Here is a 20,865-nt window from a genome sequence, read left to right as displayed (position 1 = left end):
CTCCAAGATCATCCAGTCCAACTTATCACCCAGCCCTATCCAGTGAACTAGACCATGGCACTAAGTGCCTCATCCAGTCTTTTCTTGAACACCCCCAGGGACGGTGCCTCCACCACCTCCCTGGGCAGCCCATTCCAATGGGAAATCACTCTCTCTGTGAAGAACTTCTTCCTAATATCCAGCCTATATCTACCCTGGCACAACTTGAGACTATGTCCCCTTGTTCTATTGCTGGTTGCCTGGGAGAAGAGGCCATGAAGTGGCTTATGTGGCAAGGAATCAAATTTGAAACAACCTGACGAAGGTGAATAGTTAAAACCATAGTTGAACGTTTTCCTCCCCATATACAAATACTTACTTTGACTCAGATTAACTGATATGAACAGAGAACAACAATTAAACCCCCCTCTGAAACAAATTATTTTATTGTAATGTTGAAGTACTGCTTTAAATTTCAAAATATCATCTTTCCATCTCTTCAGGAGAAGAGATGGCAGAAGTAAATCCTAGTAAGTTGTAGAAAAATAATGAATGGGTTAAGTTTCAAGGACAACATTTAAATAATCTTCCTGAGGACCTCTAATTATTTAGGTATTATAATTTGCAAATGATAACTTTTGACATGCAGTCACTCTCAGCCTAAAACACTAACTTCATATGAGCTTATAAATAAGCTACAAACAAACTCAAATATTGAAGAAAACATGCTTCCATTAAAGGAGATTGCCGAGTCCTAAACGGGCAGCAGTTCAAGAATGCTACACTAGTAGTCAGGCATGTACGATTTACAGCACTTTTACTTTTCTACTGCTGCCACTAAGTTTAGAACATGTCCTACAAAAAGGCCTTGCTGATTTTAAAGTGTTCTTTAGGTCTCTAGTATGCTTTTTTTAGGTACTTTTCAATATAAGTATTTGAAATCCTGTCTTCACTCTGACTCTCGCTTCAGTAATCTTCTGTTAGAATCGAATTTACAGTATTGCCTCCTCAGCCCATTATGCCCATGTAGCTCCCCATGTGTTCCAGGCAGGTTGTCAGCAGCAAATACCCTCACAACTTCAGAGTGAATATCCTTCTTTTTGTCTTTTACTTTTAAGAAAAGCTGACACTTCTTTGTCAGCATTTGTCTTCAAGTTTTAGCCTATGCAATTTGATCATTAGGGAAAAAATAACCTTGTCATGTCATATGCAGATCTGTCTATAAAGGGAACATCCTCTTAAAACACATTCCATTTAATTGTTTTACAAAGTCTTCACATATAAACAAACACATGAAATAGAAAAGCAGTGGATGGTTTTACATATTATGCTTATAAACAGGCAACACATGTTGATTTGCATTCCCCCTGAATTCTTGACAATACTTTTGGAGGCTTCTGAACTTACGTGATATAAAAATCCAAGTAGTAATAGCACACATCACAATGAAGAAAGAACAATTTCCATCTCACATCTACTAACTGAGTGATGTAAATAGTATAAGTCTTAAAATCTATCATAAAAGGTGTTATGTTCCTCTTCCTGCAGAAGTGAAGTAAGAAAGGTAGGCAGAAAAGAAATAAGCAAGTTTTTTCCATCTATCTGAAGACTGGCATGAAGTTTCCTGCCCAAATAACAAAACCAACCCATTTGCCAGCAGAGTTTTGGAGCATCTGGAATCACCAAAACCACTCTCCTTGCTTATTTTAAAGATAATCCTTCACCCCAACAGCACAAATAAAAATAAAATCCCAGATTCCAATGGAATATCTGAGTTATCAAGATAACATGCTCAGAGTTTGTCAATCTGTAAAAGAAGGCAGAGAAATAACTGGCAATTTTGAAAATCAATCCAACATCAAAAGAATTTTGAAAACAGTTTTGTTACCTCAAATTTGCTATTTCTGCACTGTATTTTCAACTTCCCCCCCCAGATTTTGCTAGACCTTTGAAGCACAGCAGAGGTGTTCCATTATTGCCAATGTTCAGCTCATCATTGTGTGGGATTTGTCACACTAAATATTCCCAATGGCTCATAGAATTGTTCAATAACTGACAAATGTATCCATACCAAACTGCAATACTTTACACTCTTCGTATCTTTATGGACAACAGCTTTATAGCATTATTTGTACATTATGCTGTCTTTGCCCCAAAATTCAAATCCACTTCAACTGTACACACCTTTTCTTTCACTTGAGTTAGAAAAATAACATAATTACCCAAGATTTTTCAGAACTACTCCTTGCATTAAATCCATAAAAGGTTTAACAGTAACTTCCCAATGCTAGCAAATAAAGATGCAGCCATATCCACACTTTTGCCTAGGGTACTGCTACAAAACCTTAAAACTGCTCTCCACTTTCAAGATCCAACTAAATGAAACTACATCTTCCATCCATGCATGAAGTCCAAAGCAATTTTATTTTCAATGCTTTTTCAGACAAACAGGTTTTTACTGTCACGTGCAGCACATTGTGAGATATTCCCTTTGAAGAATATGAAGCTAGAAAAGAATTGCCATAGACAGTGCATGGGCTGTGTTATCTGTATTCTCATCAGATGGACTCTTTTTACAGTCCCTAGCTGAAAGCCACACAGGAGAGTAAATCTCATCTTGTAATCTGATAAGCATTTTGCTCCATAAACCAGTATTGCAGGCAAAAAAAAAAAATCACCAAGAACCAGCAGTCCTATTCTTCCTGCTTCAGACCATTCACTGATACAGGCCACTACAAGCCTTCATGTGGCCACACAGTGAACTGGATTGTGAACCTGATCCAGCTGAAAACTAACATAAAGGGGAGGAAAAAAAAACACTAAAATGAAAGTAACAGTAAAGTATGTTCACCATACAACTGTCTATGCAAATGCAAAGCAACACAGTGTGGCACATGCCCATTTTCAGCAGCAGTATCAGCTGTCAAATTCTGACAATTTCAACATCAAGTCTGCAGGGAAACACTTCCAGTTCCAGCACAGCGTGGTCCATGATCCACCTAGACCTTTTCCATCCTAAATTTATGTTACAGATCTGCTGTATGTCTTAGTTATTTGCAACAAAAGAAGGATGTTACATAGGTACTTATGAAGTTCACATATGTGTATTTTATTTTTCTATTTCCTAAAGAACACTATTCTGTACAAATCCTTTTAAGTGCTCTGAGTAGTAACTGTTACCAACCAACAAAAAAGCTATACGAGCTCCTAAATTCCAAGAGCTGAGTTATACTTTCTAGGTTTAATATCCAGCACTAATTCAGAACACTACTACTGTTGTAGCAATCCACAGGAGTTCTACTTCCCAAATTCATCTGTTTGCAAGGGCTTCTATCACACTAACAGAGGGCATCTCACATTGTATCAAAGTTCTTAAATAAAATCACACTTACAATCTATTAGCACCTTGGTATTGCAGACTTAATTATGTCTTTTCCTGGCTATATAATCTGCCACTTACTGTATTCTGTGACACTCTAGTAACAACTGTGGAAAGTTAGTGGAAAGCTGTCCCCATGTTTCTTCGCAATCAAAACAGCAGCTCTGCTACTTTCATTTTCAGGTTAACACATTCTTGTGCTTAATGGAAATCTATGACCCTTGCTACCATGCCACAGGATGGCAAATGTTTGAAAATCCTCAGCAGAAAAATCAGTTTGCTTCAGCACCAGATTACCATACCTAACAGCATGGGTATGAAACATATTGTAAGCTTTTGATTCAAGCTCTCTGATTCACAGTCATTTAGAGAACAAGTCAGAAATTGTGTCATTTAAAAACCAATACATATTCAATGGGAACAAAAAGGCTTAAAGAAATCCACAGGAACTGGAGGCAGAAAAAGCTAAATATCTCAGTCACAACCACATGAAGCATTTTACTAACATTTCCCAGTTTGTGTAAAGGGCCAGAGCAAATCCCTCCTGGGTTCTGCCACACATTGACCATTTTTTATTGCACAAATATAGAAGAATATTAAAAAAAAAATCTGCGTATACTAATCTTTCACAGCCCAATACAGGCCCTCCCAATCACTTCTTATTTGGTACCTGAGAGCTATCTATAGATCTATAATACAATAGCAAAGACTTTTAGCAGTTGTCCTAGCAAAACACACTTTCACTAATGTCATGGCTCTTCCCTGCCTACTCAGCAGAAGCATCAAACTACACTGATGAGAGCACAGTTTTGCCATCACAGTGCATCAACTCCAGAAGTGCTCTGTACACCTGCAGCAGCAAGCAAGAGCTACAACTGAATTAGACATAATGTTGGTATATGGCATAGGAAGATGCATCTATACCTAATAACAAGAAAAATAGATGATGGAGCATACTTACAAAAAACAATCAGATCAGTCCCACAACTGAGTCATCATAACTGATCAGAAGAACTCTCAAAACTCTCCTTATTTGTGAAGTTAAATGCATTGGCCTGAATAGTTTGATTTCATCCTCTTCTATAACCCACAGTACAACAGCAGCAGATTTCCCAGCAAAGCTGGCCCATCTATGTTAACATAAGATGCAACTGCACACTATTACCCTGTTCGGGTTGTTGTGTACTCACCACAGAGCTCCTCTTCCTCATCAGCTGCACTGGCAAAGCTGATGGAAGCCACAGAACTGCATTAGTTTAACACAGTCACAGAATTCCTGAAGGTTCAGGAAAGCACCCCACAAAGCACCTCGAGAGAACCTACAAAGCAGAGTTTTGCTCCATAGGATACATGCCTAGATTGTCAAAGCGAAACTAACTGTAAAATGGAAGTAACAAAAATGGCATGGACTTGCGTTAGCATGACACAATTATACTGCTGCAGTTCAAACAAACAAATGAATCCGATACAATGTTACTGCAAGGACAGCGCAAAAGCATTTGTTTTGGTAAGTAACAGCACTACTAGTTTCTGTTTCAATGTAGTACTTCTGAATGGTATCTGAAAGTAACAGACATCATGGATCACATGCAACAACATAAACCCCATTTCTTTAAAATCAAAACACACTGCATGCCCCCAGCCCAAACAATAACAAAGAAACTATTTTCCTTGTGCTAGGAATTGCAGACTCGGCATTAATAATTAAAGCTTCAAAGTACCATACAAATGCCTTGGCCTACGGTGCAGAGCAATATCCCATGAGAAATGTTCAGTCCACTCCTGAACCCATTCATTTACTCCGTCCACATAGAGGAAATAAAACAAACAAAAGCCTGCCATCAACCAATTTGTACCAGTTGTGCAAGTGATTTCTAGAAAAAGCAAAACCAAAAAGCAGACAGACCTTAGCACTACATATTACACAGCACAAGGCTTTTGTTACTCTGAATCTAAGCAGAGGCCATGTAATGTCTTAGTCTCTAATTCAGCAAAGCACTGAGACATTGACAAAGAGATTCTTAATCCCCTCATTAAGCTCTTAAACCAGTGTTTTCCAATGTAAAGGACATGTTTCTCTACTTATTCTACTACAGATTTTAGGTTACAGTGTAATGAATTGCGACTCACAATGTATCAAACTGTTCCAGCAGAACTATTATACATACCATAATTAAATATACTTTTCTACCAGTCACCACTAATCATTTATCTTGAGTTGAAATAACAGATCTGCTCTGATAAAGAAAATTCGATCAAATATATATACAAATCAATATCATATAGAAGTTCCTACTTAATAGGCAGACTGACAATGCAGAAGGCAGGGACAAAAAACAAAACAAACAAACAAACAAAAAATCCCAAATCCCTCCACCTACCTAAAGGTATTTTAAGGACTTTTAACTGTATATTTTACTTGCATACATTTTGAAAAGAGTACTGTTTAAAGAGTAATATATATCCACAAATGCAAAAATCTGAGATACTTCTCTAAATCCATGAGTTCTGGAAGTGTTTGTAGGGACCCCTGAAGTCCTACAAACAGCTGTACACACATTTTCATGTCTAAATTGCAATTCAGGATATTTTCACTTGAATGTGACATCTTCTTGCTTTGAAAAAACAAGAGCAATTCAAAATTATGTGAGGGTGATCTGTCCTATCTGAACAGTATTTGAAGGTAGTCTTGTTACTGACTTCAGCCTAATTACAATATCTGTTCAAAACAGATTAATTAGGTTACTTGTACCTTTTTAAGGTGTCCTTAGGCACTTGACCACAGCTAATAATAAATACCCAGTACTTTGTATCTCTAAAAAGCAGGCATCATTACCTCTATTCTAAAGATGATCTAACTGAGACATGAGTAAGCAAAGTCATCTGCTTAGTGTCACCTAGCTGAAAGCACAGCAGTCAGGAAGGAAATGCAGGTCTTTCAGAGTCCCATCTAGCAGCTTGATCCGACACTGTGAGGTACAAGTGCCTACTTCGATATGCATTCATATACAAAACATAGTGGTGTAATCCAAGACTTGATTGTCCAATTTATGTAACACACACTAACAAAATACTGAGCATTTCAAAACCACATTCATTTTATCAATATTCTTGCTCTTGATATAAAACAGAAAAGCAAAACAAACAAAAATCTATGCTGGATGTGTCATTGTGTAAACATAATTTACATTTATTTCAGTTGTGGTACTGTTCATCACTATTAAAAAAACCAAAATCAACCAACTAAAAAACCTAAAAAAATGTTTCTGTCATGCAATTTATGCTTCAAGATCCCTAAGTAAAGCATCTTAGGAAATTAGATGACTAAAGCTTCCATTAGAACAAGACATCCATTAAAATAATCTCTTTACTTTGAATACCACTGAAACACATTTTTGCCACTGTTCTGTAATTTGTAGTTTAAAAAACTCATTCCAAGTTTGCTTCAATTTGAAGCAAGTGAGAATCTGTTACTATAGGGCACTACCCTAGTTTCTCTATCTGAACAATTTCATTTAAGCAATTGGAAAACCAAGTAATATACTGTTTGTTTCGGGGTTGTGTTTTGTTTTTTTTTTTTTTTTTTTTTTTTTTTTGGGTTGTTTTTTTTTATGGTCTCCTTTTTGTTTGTTTTTCTCTAGTGTTAAACAAGTATCATTTTGGAAGCATAATTTTGAGTAAACTTTTTTTTTCTTAAAATAAATCCTGTAATATTATAAAAAAAAATTAAAGTTTAAAACATCTACATTACTATCTAGAAAAAGTGGTAAACAACACCTAGAAGTACAAACATGCTACCCCTCTGCTAGACAATAGCTTTATTTATATACTTAAAGTAATCGTTTCTGTAACCCAAGCCATAATAAAATTACTATGCTGACATCCATCATCACTGCCAAGAAACCACACATCTTTGGAAATACACACTGCTTCACAAAACTAGATTTTTTCCCTCTAATAAATTATTAAAAATCTCTAATTTAAAAAATATTTAATGGATGCCTCATTTAATAACCTACAGCACAAGTTAAAATTTAATTTTATGAGGAAACAGTTGCCACTTCCACCAGAAATCAAAGGGTTAAAGGCTGTGCAATTCACCCGAAAGCAAGCACTGGAGAGGCTACTTTACCTGCTGGACAAAGCTCTAAAAAGATGCAAGCTCAAAAGACAGCAGTATTTTGGAAGGGAATGCAGCATCAACAATATTGATTCTAACCCAGGCTTCCCCCCCTCCTACAAAAGAAACTATACTGGAGATAAAAGAAGGTAAAACGTTATGCTTGATTTATGCCATTTTTCAATCTTCAATAATCAAGTAATCTCACTGGTGAAGCTACTAAACAGAACAAACCAAAAAGAGGATCTGTTTACTTCCAAGTTTATTTTGTACAATGCATTTGCTGACTTCAGAGAAGTGTTGCATTATTCACCTTCAACAAACTTGCTTAGAAGCAACAGGATCTTAACTGTCTGTAAAATGTTTCAACTATGATACAGAAAAATAGAGAAAACATTTTGTAGAACACACAGGACAGAAAGGCCTAGCAGATACTTGCTAACAGGGGTTTTAAGAATCTTCTCTATCAGATATGGAGTCACTTTTTAAAACCATAAAACTATCACTGTGAGAAGTGAGATCTAAGGCCTATTCAAGGCCTGTTAAATTAAACCCAGCATACTTTGAAACAAGTATCTATACACCACATCTATGCTTTACCATTTTCTTCTTAGCCGTTAATTATTTTACCCATTTGTTTTTCGTATTTACTCAGAGCACACTTCACATCCTGTTAGTGTCAGGAGTTATGAAAGTTTGCCAATCTTTAGTCATTAATCACTTGAACTCTTCTGAAATAGCAATCCACTTTTATTAACTTCATCCAAATCCAATGGCTTGCTACTTGTTATCACACTGAAGTATGCAGGGGTATCATAGCCAAGTATATGTTGAACATAAGATAACAACAAGCAGTTTGTTCCATTGATCACTGACTAATACTTCAGATTTCATATCAGGGCCAAGTCTGAGATTAATAAGCTTGTTTTCATCAGGTTTTAATGAGCATTAGAAAAACATCTAAACCACATATTGCCTTTCTAGATCCACCCAGCTGTGTGATGCTTTCAACATTTGCTGTAGCCACGCAGTCTACAACTTCCTCATCCTTTCTGTGCAAGATTGCAATATGCAAGTAAAAGCCCATTTTACATATAAGCACTTTTTAAGTTAAGAGTTCATTAGATAGAGGAAGTTTCCTCCTGAAGAAACATGTGAGAAATGGCGTACCTCATGCTTTACTGTAGTTCCCTTTACTTTGGGAACATGTCACTAAAGTAGCTTTTATGCACAGGCGTATAAGAGTAATTTGTTTTGAAGGATCCACAAGGAAAATGATACAGATTCCTTCACATTGCATTGCTAATATATGTCACTGCTAAACCACCACGTTTTCAGTAGTTCTTCCTGACATGAAAGTTCCTCTTAAAAATACCTAAAAGTTTGCAGTTTACAATGCTTAAAACCTATTGGGATTTCCCTATTAACTATGTAACCTTTCTGTCTTGCCCAGAAAACTGTATTTATCAATATAGAAGTTACCACATACGATGGATGAGACAATGTAACCAAAGGAGCTAATCCATTCCGGTTTGGGTTTTTTTTTTCATTATTATCACCGTCATTCTCATTTTTCAAGGAAAAAAAAGTAAAAGCCCAACCTTTCTCACACCCAACAAAAAAAAAATCCCCCCCATTTCTGTTGAAATTAATTTGAACCCCACTCAGTGTAAAAATTCTGCTTCCATTTACCTTACCTGTAACACTAGCATAGTTACTTATTCACACAGCTCACCACTTCAAACAGGTTTACCAGCTTATATATCATCGTATCAAGTTTGTATTAACATAACGATTCTTCCTAGACACTTATGAGCCACTGATTAAAGTTCAGCATTTTAGACGGATTCTTAGCCTTCAGCCATCTCATGTGCTACAATATTAAGCAGTCTGCTACATCTCTGTGTGCCTTCTTTTCCTTTGTTCAAGTGAGCACACCACTAACATTTGAAACTACAGAGGAATTTAACAGCATTTAGGAAATAAAATTCCTCCTTTTTAAAGCGTGCCTTTCTAATTTCTACTTGAGCATTACATTCAATGCTTTCCATTTATGGACTTCTTACTTTGGCTAATTGTCCAACTAATAAATTCAGAGACACATTCTTTTGCCTGGCTAAACATAACATAGATTTAGCAGCACATACTAAAAAGAAAAAAGGCAGTAAAAATAAAAAACAGAAAAATCAAGCAAGCAAGCTTTCTTCTGTACAAGGAAACAGAAGAGCCAGCAGGTTGAGCTGACATTTAAAGATAAGAGCCCACAAGTCAAGTTCCCGAATTGCATCTAAGCCTAGAACTGACAAGTAGAAAAGTAACAGTTGCACAGGCAACAGAAACTAGTCCAGCTACAGGATGGAAAGAGTCAGCCTTTGAGTCTTCAAAAACTTTTAGAGTGTTGGGGGATCGTTTGGTTATTGACTTTTTTTTATACTGACAAGAGTCACTGCCGTGCGACAAATAACGTTTTCAGATAACGTAACAAATAACCAGTTTCTCTTCTTCACAGGCTCCGAGTTCAAGGCCTACCTAAAGGAAGCTGCTCCGACTCCTGCACGGTGCAGTGTACAGAGGAAAAGCTCTCTGCTTGACCCTGAGGCAGACGGTAGGGTGGCTACTGAGAGCCCCTCCGGCCGGGGCCATGAGGAGCGCCGTGCCCGCGGCGGGAGCGAGAACTACCAGCCGCGGCTCTGCCGCGCCGGCGGGAGCAGGCAAACCTCCGCGCTGGCGGCGAGTGCTCCCGAGCCGACGGGGCCGCGGCCAAGGAGGGGAGCGTGGCCCGGGGCAGGCCCTGGCGGAGGGACGCGGCCGCTCAGCGCAGGGAACGAGGGAGCCGATCGCAGACAAAAGCGGGTCGCGGCCGGCAGCGGGGTGGGGCCGTGACCGGGCGGCGGCGCCTCCGCTCCCAGGGGAGAGCAGCGGGAAAAGGCCTGGGGTGGGCATGGGCTTCCGCCGCTTTCCCGGCCCGGCCGCGGGGTGGGGTGGGCGCCCCGCGCCGAGCGGCGGGCAGGGGGCGGCGGGGCGCGGCGGCAGCTCCATCCTCATCGCGAGGGAGGGGAGCCAAGCAGGGCTGGGGCGGCGCCTGGTGGGACGCCGCCACCGCTTACCTGGAACTCGGTGAAGAGGATCTCCCTCTCGGCCGCATTGGACGCCATTGCGCTGGGGTTTGAAGTCCGCACCTGGACGCTGCTGCTGCCGCCGCCGCCGGCGGGGAGGGGAGCGAGGGAGGCGGGTCCGGGGCCGGGACTAAGGGCGCATCGGGGGCGGGGGGAGCGCTCCGTACTCAGGCAGGCAAGAGAACGCAGGGGAGGGACGCCGCCGTCCCCCCTCCTCTCATGGGGGTCGCGCCGGGCACTGGGGCGCGGAGCAGTGCGGTCCCCGCCGGACCGCGGTGCGCTCCCCCGTCCAGGCGCGGCGCTCGGCCCTGGCAGCGCTCGGCCGCCGCGGCTGCTGCTCCAGCGGCCGCCGCGGATGTCGCACCATTTGGCTGTCACTCTGTCGCAAAAGCGCCGCCGCTTTGCGGCCGGCGGAGCACGTGACTCGGCGTGCGGAGGCAGAGCGGGCTCCGCGCGGGCGCCCCGCGCGCTGCAGCCCTCCCGCGGGCAGGGCGGCGCGGGGCGCGCGCCTCACGGCCCCCTCAGGCCCCCTCAGGCCCCCTCAGGCCCCCTCAGGCCCCCTCAGGCCCCCTCAGGCCCCCTCAGGCCCCCTCAGGCCCCCTCAGGCCCCCTCAGGCCCCCTCAGGCCCCCTCAGGCCCCCTCAGGCCCCCTCAGGCCGCCGGGCTCCTCGCCGCCCTCCGTCTCTGCCGTCGCCGCGCCCCACTCCGCGGCGCGTCCCCCCGGTGTAAAGTCTCAGCGCTGGGAGCCCTGTTGTTTTCTCTTGTGGTGGCGGGGGGTGGGGGCGTGTGGCACACCTCTGGTGTTGAGAGTTGCAGGGTCTCGGCTCTGCCAGGCCGAGGAGACAGGCGAAGCCTTCTGGTTGGTTGTTAGCAGAAGCAGCTAGCTCAGGAAGGAGAGGTCATGCTTGTCTCAAGCGCCCGGAGAGAGGGCAGCCACCTGCCACCCTGGGGACCTGGAGCGGTGGCCCAGGAGGTTGTGGTGAGTGAGGGCTGTTAATGCCGTTCTTATTAAAGGGCTAAACATGTACTTGGGGTGCTTGGTGAGAGTTGGGGCGGGGGATGGTGGCGCCGTTCAGTTAGTCTGCAGAGTGACAAGCTTCTGAGAGCTTCAAAGTCAAACAGTTTGAGTGTCTGGGAGGAAATGGTTTCTCTTTCCTTTAGGCAGCATGTGACACAAGCGTTTATTCTCAGTTTCCTGCCTGTGTTGGTTGGTTGTTTCTTTTTTTTCCCCAGCTGTCTATAAACACGTCTGCTGGCTAGTCTATATACATAAGCATTCTCATTCCACCTTCATATTGGATGTTACATTAGGCTAATTGATCTCATGCAAAACACTGTATGGAACGATTAAAACTGGATTTCTTTTTTGTCTTTGCAGTTTATGTCAAACTCATATAAACCGAGACATGATTGATAGCTCAATCTTCATGCCAGTATCAGCATTTGTTTTGTTCATGTCAGTGCATCCATGTATGGCTACAGGCCATTAGTAGTCTGCTCGCCCTGGGAACTGCGAATTAAATTTTGGAGGGCCCTCCTTTTGCCCCCTTTGCCCCCCCCCTCTTGCCCCCTTTTCCCCCTTTCCCTCCCTTTTCCTCCCTTTTCCCTGTAAATGATAAATTGCTACTACCGTTCTAGCAAATCTGAAACATTTAAAGTATTTTTAAGTTCAGCACCAAACAAACCAATCTGATGTACTGTCTTCGAGCACAAAAGAAGTTTATGAACATATGCACACAGTGAATGTCACAAATATTAAGGTAGTTCAATGGTAGCAATGCACATCTTCACTGAAATTGAATTTCTTCACTGATTTATGCCTAAGAAACTGTGTTGATACAGTTCATAATTTTGCACATACACAAATGTACATTTAGATTTGGTCTATATGAAGCCAATGGTTAATTTCTGTTTTGTGTTCTCAGATGATTGCAGGCTGTGAGGAAAAGAGGAAAGTATAGAGGAGGACAACTTCATAGAATCATAGCATGGTGTAAGTTGGAAGGGATCTTCAAAGGTCATCTTGTCCAAACCCCTGCAGTGAGCAGGGAAATCCTCCACTAGATCAGCTTACCCAAAATCTTACTGAACATCACCTTGAATATCTCCAGAGATGTGCCCTTGTTTAATAGTCATTGTTTTACAAAGAATATTGGAAGTTCATAAATCTGGGATTAACAGGATTTTAATGCAAGATTGTTCATGGCAGCAACCAGTGAGGAAAATATATCTTAGATATCACAAAGGAATATAAACCTGAGGCTGAATTGTAAATATTGTCAAATTGTATCAGGATCTGGCTTAATACTCTGATAAATTTTTTGAAGCATGCATTCCTCAAATGAAAATGCAGTTTGAGTTCTTGGAATTTTTATTTTTTCTAAACCTACGGTGCAATTTTAAGCTTAAGAATGTCAGTTTGGGTGGTCATGTAGGTCAGTTTTATTTGTGTGATGATTTGGGTGTTACCTGCCTCCCCCCACACTTAAGAAAATCACCCAGACTAGACTCAGCCACTGGAAATTGAATGAAGCTTTATATTTACATCTTAGTACAATATACAAGCAGATATTTACAAAATATACAGCTATAGGCAGAAATATACAAGTTGAAAAGTAATACAGTAACACAACAACCCTCCCAGAAACCGGAGTCCCCAGGAGGGGCTCTCAGCCACCCTTCCACCTTCTTCTCACCCCTCTACCTTACCCCAGGCTTTGCCTCACATTCAAGGTAAGTTTGGAATGTCGGCCAGGGGGGTTAGGAAGCAGAAGTATTAGTCACACAGACGGTTAGAGAAAGAAGTTCATGCAGCCCCAGAACCCAAGAGAGACTCTGTGTTATCTATGCTTGTGTTCTTGTTCTTACACATCTCAGCAAGCCTATGGGTGAAGTAGACATCACCATTGTCCTTGTCACAGCCTATAATCTAATTCTGCTCACCAAAATATTCCAGCTAGGCTCAAACTAGCACTATTTGTCTGGGCATGAGTAAATGTCTTCATGTGGTCAGGAGCCCCAGAGTACATAACTCATACCTTAGACAGTTATGAAGGAGAATTTAAGAAATAATTCCTATGACTCAATTATGAAGAAGACTTTGGGAATTGTAGTTGTTCTTCACCAGACTTAGTTTTTCTCCATAGCTAAAATATCACATTTTCCAGTAAATTTTATGCTAGCTTTGCTGTCAGTTGTATGAAGTAGTTTAGCAGACACACGTCAACAAGCATGAATTGTGAAGCATGCATGGTGCAACTCTGGGCACATTGCGGAGGAAGGCAATAGAGCAAAGGAATTTATATGATATTTTCTCATTTTGAGCATGATAGAATCATAGAATCAACCAGGTTGGAAGAGACCTCCAAGATCATCCAGTCCAACCTAGCACCCAGCCCTAGCCAGTCAACTAGACCATGGCACTAAGTGCCTCATCCAGTCTTTTCTTGAACACCTCCAGGGATGGTGACTCCACCACCTCCCTGGGCAGCCCCTTCCAATGGCAAATCACTCTGTGAAGAACTTCCAACATCCAGCCTATACTTTCACCGGCACAACTTGAGACTGTGTCCCCTTGTTCTATTGCTGGTTGCCTGGGAGAAGAGACCAACCCCCACCTGGCTACATTTACAATTTTAACTGATTTTGATAACAGATATTTAAGGATATGTAGAAGTAATCAGAAATGACTGGATTACTGTGAGTTAGTGACTGTGTACTTGTGAGCATTTATGTAGTCCATTATTGCAGCTCATCTACCAGTCTGCTCCCATTGCAAAGTAGGAGTCAATGTCCTAGCACATGCATTTTATAAGATATAGTCAGTGGGAAACACAGACTTTGTCCCTGAGAAAATCTGTAGATACATTAGTGGATGTCAACAAGTATTGAGATTGTCTAATGCAGGCAGCTGACTTCAGTTCATGCTTAATCTAACCAGCCTATTGAGTGTAGCCTAAAACGTATTATCTCTGTTAAGACAAGGCCTTTCTTGTAATTCCAATGTTATTTACACACCTCAAAAGGATAAAGTCTTAGATTCTTTGCTAGAAGTGTAATGCACAATAATTAAAATTGGAACTGTTTTGAAAAAAAAAAACAACATTAGATTAGCTAGATCTGATATGTAATCATTCTAACTCCAGAGTCTGGAAAACTTAAGGCAGTCCTCCTGGACTATTGTAGCTCTATGTTTAAATACTCTGACAGTGAATTGCTGAGCAAGAGAACATTCTGGGTGAGTCTTAAAATAGAAGAGAGTTAAGTACGTAAGTCCAAGAATTTGGCATTATATGGAATCCTGAGTTCAGTCTGTGCCTTAAAATATCTGAATGCTATTTCTTCTGCCTCTTATGCTGTTAGTTCCTTCCCTACACTGAATTAACATGTTAGAAAAGCAAACTGAATTGAAAGAGATGTCAGTATCATTGGCTACTTTATTTTTTCAGGTTGTGTTATTAAAGTCTTTATCCCAAAGACTTGGAAAAGTAAATAGTTGTGACTTCCAATGTTCCAGGTAGTGTAAAGCACACCATGTGAACATTTGAGCATGGTACAGAAGTCTTTAGAAAAATAGCCAGGATACTGTAAGCAAAATTCAGGGTATTTTTAAGAATAGGTTTACCTACTCATATATCTATATATATATATATAATCTAAGAAAGAGCTTGCCTTCACTTCTAATGCATATAGAAACGATGATTGAGGACATGTGAAGAATACCAGATAAGTGATAATTATTATATAGTTATACTTAGTTCTAGCAAGACTCTTACCAGGAAAATGTAAATTTTTATCTAAGCTTCTGCTTAATGTTGCTTGTTTGTATTAGTGAAGTATTCCGAATGGACAGCAATGTAGAGACATGCTTGGGTATGGGCTAAATGAAGCTCTTGGGAAAGAAGAAATGAGAATTCATTCTGCATGCACTGTGTTAGTAAATGAGTGGGGACAGAGCAGTACTAGGCCAGCCCACCACCTAAAAAGGTGAGCAAGCTCTAGGAATTAGTTATGTTTTTGATCTAGTGAGGTAAATTTTATTTTCATTTTGCAAATGATATTTGTGTCTTTTAAAGGAGAGCTTTCTTTGCTAAAATTCAAAGTTTAAGTCTACTTTAGGATAACATTTCCTTTAAGTTATCATAGAATCAACCAGGTTGGAAGAGACCTCCAAGATCATCCAGTCCAACCTAGCACCCAGCCCTAGCCAGTCAACTAGACCATGGCACTAAGTGCCTCAGCCAGGCTTTTCTTCAGCACCTCTAGGGATGGCGACTCCACCTGGGCAGTCCATTCCAATGCCAATCACTCTCTCTGTGAAGAACTTCTTCCTAACATCCCTCCTAGACCTCCCCCAGCACAACTTGAGACTGTGTCCCCTTGTTCTATTGCTGGTTGCCTGGGAGAAGAGACCAACCCCCACCTGGCTACAACCTCCCTTCAGGTAGTTGTAGACAGCAAGGAGGTCACCCCTGAGCCTCCTCTTCTCCAGGCTAAGCAACCCCAGCTCCCTCAGCCTCTTCTCACAGGACTGTGCTCCAGGGCTTTCACCATCTTTGTCACCCTTCTCTGGACATGTTCCAGTATCTCAACATCTCTCTTGAATTGAGTAGACACGGGACTCAAGGTGCAGACTGACCAGTGCTCAGTACAGAGGAAGAATAACCTTCCTTGCCCTACTGGCCACACTGTTCCTGATCCAGGCCAGGATGCCATTGGCTCTCTTAGCCACCTGGGCACACTGCTGGCTCATGTTCAGCCTACTATCTACCACTACCCTTAGGTCCCTTTCTTCCTGGCTGCTCTCCAGCCATTTTGTCCCCAGCCTGTAGCACTGCTTGAGGTTGTTGTGGCCGAAGTGTAGAACCCTGCACTTAGCCTTCTTAAATGTCATCCCATTGGCCTCTGTTCTTTTGCTTAGGAATACAGACAAATGTGTCAAAGAAGTGCAGCCCTAATTTAAAAAAAACATAGAAAATATCAGATTTTTATGGATGTAAACATTTGCTCTTTGATTTCTAGATATAGCAGTGTTATTCTTGTATTTCCATAGTTGCCCTTCTAGGTTGGATCATCTGAACATGTTGCAAAATCCTGCCACTCCAAGACACAGGAGAAAAGTGAAGGAAGAACATGTACATCTTTGCTTTCTGTATTTACTTCAGCCTGCAGAAGTTGAAAAAAAAAAGGCATATTAATGAAGAACAGAATTTTTCTTCTTCCTGGTTTGCTTCTCATGTGGGAAAAGGAGAAAGCTTTTCTTTAAAGAGATTCCAATAATAAGTCTTGCAATAGATCTAGAAAGACATGTGTCTAGATTGGGTTTGATTTTGAGACAAAAATTACTGTGATAATCTTAGGCCAGAAACCTGCAAGTGTTTATGAAAGAAAATGCTGAACAGGAATAAAAAATATGAACAGCGTGGACAATTTTAATGTGTTTCATTTAAGAATATTGTTTCCTTTTCTGGAAACCTGTTTCTTCCATAATATTTCTTCAGATTTCTTAAAAGGGAATTCCAAGTAAGTGAAGGCTCCTGAGAGAGAGCTTGAGAGCTCTCTAATGCTCTGTTGTACTACTGACAGTGAAGAGAACAAGATGATACATTGTAAACAAAACTAAAAGGATAAGTTTATTTGTGTCTTGTGATACTTGCAATTTTGCATGTTCTCAAACTATTGCTTCATTACTTCTTTAACCACACAGCTAATCTTACAACTTTTGAGTGGATTACTGTGATGTAATCATAACCCTGCTAGCAATTGCTGCACACTTTCTAGTTAAAATTTGTCTTCTGTGTTTACATAGTATTACCCAGGGCTAAGTGTAGACATGTTGTCTCCTAGCAAAGTAGGCAGATGCTGTGATGAGTGGAGTACAACCAACCTTATCTTACTATCTGTTTTATTAATTCTGGACCCTGGGAAGACTTGCAGTCAGTGAGAAAAGAGTGCTGCAGGGGAAGGAGGTTCATTCCTGTTATTGCGTCCTGTTCTTTTCTGTACTTCTCTTACAAGAGAAAATCTGCCTTATGTCAGTTGATGTCAGGAATTCTATGGAGAGGAAGTGCCCTAACTCTTCAGAACCAGCTGTAAGATCAGACCTAATTTCTTTAAAGGAGATCAACTTGGATTATTTGAAATAACAACATAATGCTTTATGTCTTTACATTAAGGCTATGATTCTACAAGTGGATCAACATGATGGATCTTTACCCCTATGCAAAATCTCAGTGAATCTAATTAAACTTGATTATAGGATCAAGCTTAACATATTCAGTGTTTCTGCAGTGAGCTCTGCACAGATGGATTCCCGTGCTTTCATTGAATCCACTGAAGGGCCTGGTGCAGGACTGGTAAAATCAAGGTCTTACTTTCTAAGAATGTAGAGAAGAGATCCTTGCAAGGAAGATAACTTCCTTTGAATAGTTCTGGTCTCATTGCTTTATTTCTGTCAATTGCAGGCTCATTAATTTAAATAATGGCTGATCTAAAGTATGTTAGTTCATTATAGACACGAGGCAAGATGCATTCAAGAGCAATTCAAAGTACGCTCTCCTTTTCCCAAGAAGACTGGTGCTCTAAAGAAATGTTGGTGGCTGTGACTTTAAGTTGCTATGAATAGACATTAAACAAAAATGGGCTATGGAGATAATGGGAGAATTTTCACATGTGTCTTCAGGATGTGCATCTTTTTGTGATTCTAGGACAATCAGATTTCTACAAAAGGTTTTGCAAATATAAACCAATGTGATGTTTTGGGTGTTACCTGCCCCCCCCCACACACACACTTTGGAAGTCACCCAGACTAGACTCAGTGGTTCTGGAAATTGCATGAAGCTTTATATTTACAGTTTAGCACAATATACAAACAGATATTTACAATATATACAGTTATATACAGAAATACACAAGTTAAAAGGTAATACAGAAACACAACACTCCTCCCAGAAACTTGAGTCCCCAGGAGGGCTCTCAGTCACCCTTCCACCTTCCCCTTACCCCTCAACCCTACCCAAGATCTTGCCTTATATTTAAGGTAGCAGGCAGGGTTGGCCGGGGGGTTAGGAAGGTGGTGGATTAATCACAGAGGTGGCAGTTTAGATTAGAGAGAGATGCAGCCCAAATCCCAGACAGAGAGTGTTTGTGTTATCTGTATTTACATTCTTATTCTTATACATCTCAGCAAGCCTATGAGTGAAGTAGACATCACCATTTGTTTCTTCTCACAGCCTGTATTCTCACCAAAACATTCTAGCTAGCTTCAAACGAGCACAACCAACCAGAGAGTCTGAGAGTCAAAACATAGCTGAAGCCTCAGTCTGCATTTGGAGGAAAGGGAAATGTGTTGCAAAGAATGAATCACAAATGGGCATCACCAGATAAATCTTTACCAAGTGGAAGATCTGTGCTTGAGAGGCAGCTGCAGGGATATCACTGATGCATGCTACTGAGGTGGGCTTTGACCTGCTTTTGGAGAGTCTGTTGCTGCCAGTAACTCTAGACTGCAGATTTGCTGTCAGTGCTCAGCTGGATGTGCAGAAGGTTGTGTCTGTTCTTCTCTGCATCATGGTACCGACAGATTGGTCTCACCCTCTGCTGTGGAAATTGAATATGTGTGACCCATGAACATTTGGTCATCCTCAACCAATTTTAGTTTGTCCTTTTGAAATTTACAGAAAAGATTCAGAGAAACAGGAGCTATGTCCTTTGCCTGAAACATAAGCTGTAGTGCTATGTCTGGTGATCAAAGTGTTTGTGGATGTTATAAACAAGTGTGCCAAATGATTCTGAAAGAGACTTCATCAGACACTCAGTCTTAGATGGTAATGATTTTTGGTCATGATTAACTTGATGGCTGTTTTTTCTTTCCATGTCTATCTCCTCTCAGAGACAGCAGCCTGCATATGTGAATCTGTCAGGGACTGAAGTCCTAAGTAGTTATTAACTCATACTTACTATGCAATGTCTCTGAATTAAAAGGGCAGATCTATCTTCATCTAATGAACACTTAAAACAAGAGAGTTACCAAGCAGGTTTATAGCTAGCTCTAATTGCATTCTCCTTACTCTGTTGGAACTGACAGGGGAAAATAAAGCTTAATAACTTTCAGAGAAAAAACAATTGCATCAAACATTATCAAGAGAAAGACACGTTCAGAAAATGTTAGTCCTGATGCCATGTTACTGCTTCCCCTTCTGTCTTCCTGCTCTTCACTCTCTGTCATCTCCCACCCTCAATTAAATTATTCTCATTCTGTGGCAAACAAACTTGCTCTCGTGTAATTTTAGCACAGCTTCACATTGCTTTATGTTCTGCTGCTTTTGAACCCTGTGGTTCAAAGGTGGCTTGTTACAGTGTATTCCGCTTAAATAAACTTGTTTAAGCTTAAGTGAGGAAGTAAGAATAGTGTCTCTCTCTCCTCCTCTTCCCCCCCACCCCCCGACCCTAGGCCCCCCCTCCCTTTTTTTTTCCCTTCTATTTTTCGTCTATTCCCCACCCCTCCTCATGTTGGTGCTAATAGGGGTGAACAGGGAAGTTAATCTCACACATTCCATTTGGAATACATTATGTTATCTGTGAGTGAAATTTCCACACTTCTTTGGGAAATTTAAAGGCATTTTCTCATGTGTGAATAAATCTGCTGGCATTCTCATGTTGCCTGATAATACACACAATATAGAAAGAGAAAATTACTGGAAACTAGTTGAAAAGTTAATTGTGGAGAGGCTCTTCTGAGTGAAAAGTGAAATGATTAGGCACTTGAAAGAGCAGCAACAGTTATCTAGTGATTCTCTTAGTTAAATTCTAGTGATTCTCTTAATTTGCTTAGAGACAGATACCAGTGATTTGAGTAAAATGCATTTTTTTGTAAACAATATAATAATTTAGCCTGTTTTTATGTTGTAAAGCAAATGTTGGATGCTTAAAGGACTACACTAAATCCATTTGCATTAAGTAGCACTGAAGTGTCTTGAAATGCATTAACTGAAATCTCACACTGTCAGTATGGCCTTGGCTTTGAACCATTTATTACAATCACATAATGAAATATTTTAGTAGAAATATAAAATACTTTCCAGTTGGTTTGCTGCCTAGCACATAATTTAGTTAGTGATCTTGTTTCTTCTTCATTAGAAAAATTAGGCTAGAAGCTGCTGAAGAACATGTGGAAAAAAGTTTTGGAGTCTTGACTTGTTTTCAGTATCTACACTGTCAAGGAGCAGTGAGCCAGAGGCAAACACTGAGGTGGAGTTAATGGCAGACAGGGC

At 40.8% G+C, this 20,865-nt stretch overlaps 1 protein-coding gene and 1 long non-coding RNA gene across 4 annotated transcripts in view; one reads left to right on the top strand and one right to left on the bottom strand.

The window, feature by feature from the left end:
- The window catches only part of PKN2 (protein kinase N2), a 58,543-nt gene extending 47,627 nt beyond the window's left edge, over positions 1-10,916 (bottom strand). For all 3 annotated transcript variants that reach the window (XM_064147955.1, XM_064147956.1, XM_064147957.1), the window contains exon 1: positions 10,586-10,916. In XM_064147955.1, the coding sequence (XP_064004025.1) occupies positions 10,586-10,633 (48 nt within the window). In that variant the 5' untranslated portion in view covers positions 10,634-10,916. The remainder of the gene's footprint in view (positions 1-10,585) is intronic.
- A 282-nt stretch (positions 10,917-11,198) lies between these two features.
- Positions 11,199-17,023, top strand: LOC135177647 (uncharacterized). Its single transcript, XR_010303120.1, has 3 exons — positions 11,199-11,573; positions 12,520-12,587; positions 16,647-17,023. It is a non-coding gene; the product is annotated as an uncharacterized LOC135177647 (long non-coding RNA).
- Positions 17,024-20,865: the final 3,842 nt, after the last annotated feature.

The sequence above is a fragment of the Pogoniulus pusillus genome, chromosome 8, assembly GCF_015220805.1.
Source record: "Pogoniulus pusillus isolate bPogPus1 chromosome 8, bPogPus1.pri, whole genome shotgun sequence".
NCBI lineage: Eukaryota > Metazoa > Chordata > Aves > Piciformes > Lybiidae > Pogoniulus > Pogoniulus pusillus.
Note: the sequence above shows the minus strand (reverse complement) of the source record. Positions and strands in the feature narration are given on the sequence as shown.